General features: G+C 37.3%; 1 protein-coding gene across 1 annotated transcript; it reads right to left on the reverse strand.

Moving 5' to 3' along the window:
- Positions 1-913: 913 nt before the first annotated feature.
- On the reverse strand, positions 914-1996 carry LOC141651553 (uncharacterized). Its single transcript, XM_074459258.1, has one exon. It carries the CDS (start codon positions 1994-1996, stop codon positions 914-916), a length of 1083 nt encoding a protein of 360 aa, XP_074315359.1.
- Positions 1997-7895: the final 5899 nt, after the last annotated feature.

Below are 7895 nucleotides of genomic sequence, written 5' to 3' on the forward strand. Positions count from 1 at the left end.
CAGCTTTAATGCCATTGCAGTAAAAGTCAGACTTATCAGAGTTTATAGATAATCCAGAAGCATTAGAGAACTTCTAAAACATATCCATAACAGTGAACACAGATTTAAGATCACCTTTACAGAACATGAGTAAGTCGTCTGCAAACATAAGATGGGTCAGCTTGAGGTTCTTACACAATGGATGGAATTTGAAGCTAGGCATCCTACCAACCAAAGCAAGAAGTCTGCTTAGATACTCCATGCAGATAGTGAAGAGAAGGGGAGACATTGGATCCCCTTGTCTCAAACCTCTGCATCCTTTGAAAAACCCATGAACCTGGCCATTTAGAACAATGGAATAGCTAGGAGTTCTCACACACTGCATAATCAAATTAACCAACTTAGGAGGATAATTGAGAGCTTCTAGAATTTGTTGAACAAAGATCCATTCAATTGAATCATATGCTTTCCCCAAGTCAACTTTCATCAAGCACCTAGCTGAGATACTCTTCCTAGCATACATTCTCACTAAGTCTTGACTGATGAGTATGTTTCCCAAAATACTTCTTCCTTTTATGAAAGCACACTGAGCTGGATTAATAATGCTGGTAAGGCTTCCACTTAATCTAGTGCACAGAACCTTGGATATAACCTTATAAATAGTATTACAACATGCAATTGGCCTAAACTCTCTAACTGATTTAGGACTCTCAACTTTAGGAAGTAATACCAGGTTGGTGCAATTGATTTGCTTCAACATTTTTCCATGAATAAAGAAGTCCTGCACAGCTAGACAAATATCTCCCTTAACAGTCTCCCACCCAGCCTTAAAAAAACAACTTGTGAAACCATCAGGACCTGGGCTTTTATCATCAGGAATGGAAAATAATGCCTGCTTGATTTTAAGTTCACTGGGTACCTTGCACATTTCCTCTCAATCAGCAGGATCCACCAATTTACCTTGCCTCACCACCTGTTTGTAAAAGTTACTTGTAGGAGCATTGTTGCCAAGGAGATCAGAATAATAATCCACAAATGCCTGCAAAACCTCACTAGGCTCCTTACATTCCTGACCCATACTATTCTCAATATAAAGAACTTTATTTTGGACCTGCCTCTTCCTAATAGCCTGGTGAAATAAACCAGAATTAGAATCCCCATATTTTACCCAGGCACATTTAGATTTTTGTCTGAGGAAATCATCTCTAACATCAGCCAGGAAATAGTATGATTCCCTAATCTGCCTTTCCATATCCATGAGACTCTTGTTAGTAGGATCCTTCTGAAGCTGAAGCTGATAGTCAAGTAACAGATGATAGGCCACATCAGCATTTCTCTCTATGTCAGAAAACATGTCTCTATTTAAATTCTTCAGTAATGGCTTCAGTATTTTGAGTTTAGTAACAACTTTGAACATAGCAGTCCCACTAACAGTTAAGTCCCAGCCTTTCTCCAATATGCTATGGAATTCAGGGACTTTAGTCCACATATTAAAGAATTTGAAAGGCTTCTTATGTCCATTTCCACCACTCATACCATAGGAAATAATGCAGGGGCAATGATCAAAGGTCCCTTCAGGATAAAAGTGTGCACTCCAATCAGGCCATTGAGCAATCCAGTCACTATTAACAAGTACTCTATCAATACGACTAAACATCCTAGTAGCACTAGGTTGTTTATTGTTCCATGTAAAAAATGCACCTGTAGACTTCATATCTTGCAAATCACAGCAGTTCAGAGTAGATTGGAAAGGCATCATCTCATCATCCTTGACAGTTTTACCCAATCTTTCATTAGCATACAACACATTATTAAAATCTCCTAAGACCACCCACGGGCCACCACCATACAACCTAATTCGAGCTTGCCAGAGTGGTATCCTCTCTTCAATTTTTTTAAAACCATAGACATAAGTAACTGCAAACAACTGGCCAGTATGTTTAACCTTAACATGAAGATGAATATATTGAGCATCATATTCCACTACATCCACCTCTAAACTATTTGATTTCCACATAACCCAGATTCTACCTCCTGAGTGTACATTAGTATTAGTAGCAAAACTCCAATTATGACACACCTGATTAATTACTCTATTTAGAGACCCAGGTTTTACCCTGGTCTCTAGGAGCCCAAATAGATCAACATCATGTTGATGAAGAAACCACTTGATATCTTTTTGTTTAAGAACACTATTCAGGCCCCTTATATTCCATACTGCAAATTTAAACATGGGAAGAAGAGGCTACTCCTCCCCCTCCTTTATCAACCATTTCAGCATCATCAGTAGCTCCAGCCAATTGAGCATTAAAATTCGTTGTGAATGCTCCTTCAGTTCCATTTACCACCCTAGATTCATGACGAGTAATCCTGATTATTATTCTAGCAGGGGTAAATTTAGAACTCTGAACATGTGCAGGCACTGGAGTAACAATTGGGGTAGCCAGAATAGGTGGTCCAGGTGTAGTCCTCAAACCTGGGCCAGGAAGGACACCAGCCTCTTTAGGAAGAGGAGGGAAATCCTTAGGATTCAGGTAAGACTGTGTATTATTCACTTTAGGCCTCCCAACCTGTCTCTGTGGTTGCTGACTAGGTCTCCCAGCCCTCACTAATTTCTTCCTGCAAGCATTAGTACGGTGGCCAATTCCTTTGCATTGTTGACAGGTAATGGGTAACCAGTCATACTCAATAGGCACAGTAACTTCCACCCCCATATCATCTTCAAACCTAATTTTGGTCGGAAAGTGCTGGTTAATCTCAACCTCAACCATAGTTCTAGCAAAACCTAAGAGAGTCTTATATAGAGTAGAATCATCAATACGAATAAATCGCCCAATTAATCTAGATAACTTCTCTAAACATTTTGCCCCCCATAATTTAAGATCCAAACCAACTAATTTGACCCATATAGGAACCTTCATAACATAAATCTTAGAAATTCGAGTAGCAGGGTCCCAGGGTTTAATCACAATTGGGTTTCCATCAAATAAGAACATACCATTAGCAAGAACTAATTTATGGTGCTCAGCCTTGGCAAATCTTACCACAAATAGTCCATTAGGAAGGAATGAAATCTTGGATATATCATATGGTGCCCAGATTCTTCTCAGAAATTCTTCCAAAACTTCTCGTGGTGGATTTGCCCCCATCACATACCCATATATTGCCAATTTCCAATATGCAATTTCCTCCTGGACATCTTCCATTAACAGCTTTAAGATGCTAGGTTGAGCCTCAGCTTCCTCAGCAACATCTTCAACAATCGGTTCCAGATGAGGCGAAGATTTCTTCTTCCCATTAGAAACCTCAACCCAATCATCAGGATTATCCGAGAGTACAAGCCCATCAATTAGAACCTTCTTCACTTTTGCCTGTATCATCTCCTCAACCTCTTGCCTAACTTGCTCAATTTCAATATCAAGGGTTTCAACCTGAATCGAGGATTCCGCCATGTTATTGTTACTAGAATTAATTTGTTGTAATTAATTAATATTTGAATTATTACTACTATTATTATTATTAGATGATGAACTATTATTTTTATTTGATTTAGTATTTTTGTCCATTACAGCAGGATGAGACGTAGCTTTTTTCCGAGCCATTGCTTCGAAACAGTTGATGCCTAAAAATCAGAGAATATTCCCTCTCTAACTTTCTCTCTTATCATGCCCCTTCTTTGTTAACCTTTCAACTATTTCTGTTTCCTTATTCTCTGTAGAGTTGCATTTTCATATTTCTGTTGGATTTTCTCTTACCTATTTCATCATGAAGGTATATACTGTTTAGCTTCGTTAAGCTTTCAACCTTGGATTCCGACCTTCTTTGTTAACCTTTCAACTATTTCTGTTTTCTTATTCTCTGTAGAGTTGCATTTTCATATTTCTGTTGGATTTTCTCTTACCTATTTCATCATGAAGGTATATACTGTTTAGCTTCAAGCTTTTTTCGATTTCGTCCTTAATTTATTTAGTCCGTTTTATGTAACTCTAATGTAACCTAAATAAATGTTTCTTATGTTCATTTTGCCGGATTATTCATTTATTGATGAAATTTGAGTTCAGTATTGTTGTTAAAATCGAAATTTACGTTTTCATTTGCATGCTATCAGAATTTATATCTGTCGCATTGTTTGTTGATTTCGTAACTTCCTTGTAAATTTCGATTTGTTTGACCTAATTTTTGCTTTTTTTGGACTTTTGTTGAATTTTAAGTACTTTTAACCTAAGTTGCATCAATTTAAGACCACATGCAAAAGGTCATAATTGCGTGCACATTATTGTTGTAGATAATGCACATTTCAATAAAACTGATAGGACATTTCTTCTTGAAATGTGTACAACACAACACAACTCATTAATATTACATGCAAATCTACTTTCAGTTATTGAAGCGCAAAGGCGATCCTAGAACTGTTACACGCCATATTTCTCCGAGGTTGAACAACCTCAGTCCTACTGTTGATGATCCTACTCCAATGTTCTCCCGTATTACCACCCGGATGTCACCTAAAAGTTTTGTTGATATCCTGCGACACCTTGATTACAATCAATGGTGCGCTCTGGAAGAGATTGGTTTTTCTTCATTATTCTGGCTAAGGGTTACAAGGTTTCCTTTACGCCTAGGTTATTGTTTAATTGAGAACTACAACCCGTATTCTGATTTCATCATTCTACCTGATAAACAGCGCTTTCGTGTGTCTGCTTCTTGTATCCATGATGCTGTTGGCCTCCCAATTGGAGGAAAACCTATTTTACTTTCATGCTCTAGTGACGAAGATGCAGAATGTGACGCGTTTTATGCGCATTGGAAAGCTCAATTTCATGTTGATGGTCAAGTGGATATCAAGACCCTTGCAGAGCACATTATTTGGCATGATGATTACAGTGATCAATTTAATATTAATTTTGTGGTGCTTGCTGTATCTTTGTTAATGCGAAACAATCAGAAGCCATTCGTCAATCACCATGTACTAAAATCGCAGAGGAATGTGTCTGCCATTGGTCAGCTCCATTGGTGTCAATTTGTTATAGAGAGTTTACGGTTTAACACAAAGGATTGGGTGAAAAAGCGGAAGAAGAATCACTTTGGTGGACCTCTCCTGTTTCTAATGGTACAAATCTTCTGTGTTACATCTATTGTAAGTTATTATGGTTTTAAAACCTACCATTTGCCAATCATAATCCTGTTTTTACTTGCAGCTTGTTTATGTTGACCGTGTTGTCCATGAAAAAACGATTCGTAAAAAGAGATTACTATACTCTTTTGAATTGGACATCAGTTGCACTTTTCTCAAGGGAAAAGCAGGAGATAGAAGCTGGTCAGTTTGGTCTTGGTCGTGTAAAAAGTCGACTGATGGAAAGAATTAGATTTTCTCATCCACGTAGAAAAGTGGTTGAAAAAGTACGGATCGTGTCGAGGGATGTTTGTACTGATACAAAATCTCCAATTTCGTACTCGTCTCCAGAGGTATATCCATTGATTCTCGAAATATTCACTATTCCTTTTCAAGATTCACTTTGAAATATTTTCTTGTTATATGTGGTTGTTTACATACGCACCTTTTCGATTATTATTCCAAATGTACCTTCATAGCACTAAATATGTATCTTTAAATTATTGGATTTGTTAATGTGCTGCTTTGCAAACTGAGATGCGCCTTGGCATTAATTATACTGTCCCTTGTCCAGGAGTTTGCAGATAACTACACTACTTCAGCAAAAAGAGTCATGGAAGATATGGTTGTGTTAGATGAGAAATACGCGATTGGTTTGCAATGTTTCCCAGGCGAGACTGTGTCAAACAGGCCCATTCAGCAACTGAATTTGTATATTTGACATATGGTGGTGGTACCGAAGATGTGTCATGTGCACCGCCGTGGGAATCCAGCACACTGGAGGAAGATGAACAGTTTATTGCTGTAGCAAATACAGCCGAGAAAGCGTACAAATTGAAACTTGCTCGTGCTAAACACATAGAACAATGTGCTAAGTGGAGAAAGACTTTGCTGAGAGTGAGGCAAGGTTAGCCGCAGCTAAAGGGGTTAAACTGGATCGCTCTGTCACTGGTGAATCTTCTCCACGTGCCAAAATGATTCATTTCATGGCAAGTCCTACCTATATACCTCTATCCAGCAACAAGCAACTGTCATCTCGTTTTGATCTGCTGTTTTCTGCTATCCAAGATGACACCAATGTGTTAACATCACTTACTACGGTGCACCTTCAAGTGGCTGAATATGTTTTCAGTGACCGGGGCACTAACAATCGTCGGTCCAGGTAATCTAAAATGTGAACTTGTTAAATTAACATTTCTGTTTAACACCTAACAAGTAATTTGATATATTTTTCCTTGTTTCCTTTTTTTTTGCTCTAGTGAGGACTTATATTCGTACAAGACTTATTTTGCAATGCGAATGCATTTGTGGTCATTAAAGCCACCTGAACATATTTCGAGTGTTGTAATTGATTGTTGGTCATCATATTTGAATTGTGAAGAGGAAGAAAATAATCTTGGTACTCCGAAGCGGTTCTTTTTTACCACGCTTGTGCATATAAGTACATTTACATACACTCTTTTGAACATATGATCTTAAACGCTGTGTGTAGTATGTATTTTGAAATATTGTACTTCCCTCTTTCGTTACTTTCTCATGCAGACTGTATTAGTGAAACCCAGCCCAGGTTTAAGCGATGAAAATATTTATGAATTGTTCGAGGCTCGTGTAAAAATGGAGTTGCAGCTTTTCCCGGGAATAGACATAACTTCAATCGCACTCGTAAGTTGCTATTGTTCGCTTGAAATACTTTACAATTTTCTTTGCCATTGTTGTATTGCATTTATAAAAAATTGAGTCATACTATTATCCCATAAGTCCATTCTTTTTTTGTTTTATTCCAACTACTAAACCCGTTTGAACCTCAACTTGTATATACCCATTTTATATTAAAAAAGTTCAGATTAGGTCAAATTAGGATAAATGGCCATTTAACACAATGTTAATGTTATAATTTTTCAATGTACTTTCTAAACGTTGTAAATGTACTTTTTCAACATTCATAATGTACAAACTAGGTCAAGTTACAGTATTTCTAATTGGTCATTGTTGTAATTTCTCAATGTTAATATTGTAATTTCTCAATGTACTTTCTAAACGTTCTAAATGTACTTTTTAAACATTCACAATGTTAATGTTGTAATTTCTCAACGTGGGGAATATCCAATATGCATAAGTGCAGTTGCAACTATATGCACACGTTGGGAACATAGAACTTGATTCATACTATCATTCCATGTCTGCATTCTGCTTTTTTTTTATTGCAACTGCTTGATTCAACTGCTTGACTCAAAGGCAATTTTCTTTGCGTTTGTATTAAATGAGGTCACTTTATATTGCAATGTATCGTTCTCATTTTATACATGTGCCTCACGATTAGCCAAAATGTTCCCTCCCAAGAGTTTGACTGTACTTATGGTTGTACGTCCTTTGTTTTATAATTTAAGTTTTTTTCCCAATTGTACATGAGAAACACTTCTTCTTATACGTGGTTGACCTAGTGAGGAAGCGTTTTGTCATTCTTGACAACTCACTCTCAGATGAAGATGCCATCAAGAAATATGGTGTATCTCCACTGTTAACGGTATGTTTGAATTTGACACATTTTTGTTGTTCTATTGAATTGGGACTATTAGTCGCGCTTAACACTGCTTTAAAATGTTTTGTCATTGATTGATGCTCTTGGAAGGTTTTTGGGTGAGAACCCAAGAACGTCTGACTCTAGCAACGTCGTGTTGGCTATGGATCCCATTGTTGCAAATCTTAGTTGGAGAAATAACTACAATGTTGATGACTGTGGTATATACACAATGAGACACATGGAAACATTTATGGGATTAATCTCTTGGAAATGTGGCCTGAT

Source organism: Silene latifolia, chromosome 4, assembly GCF_048544455.1.
Source record: "Silene latifolia isolate original U9 population chromosome 4, ASM4854445v1, whole genome shotgun sequence".
Lineage (NCBI taxonomy): Eukaryota > Viridiplantae > Streptophyta > Magnoliopsida > Caryophyllales > Caryophyllaceae > Silene > Silene latifolia.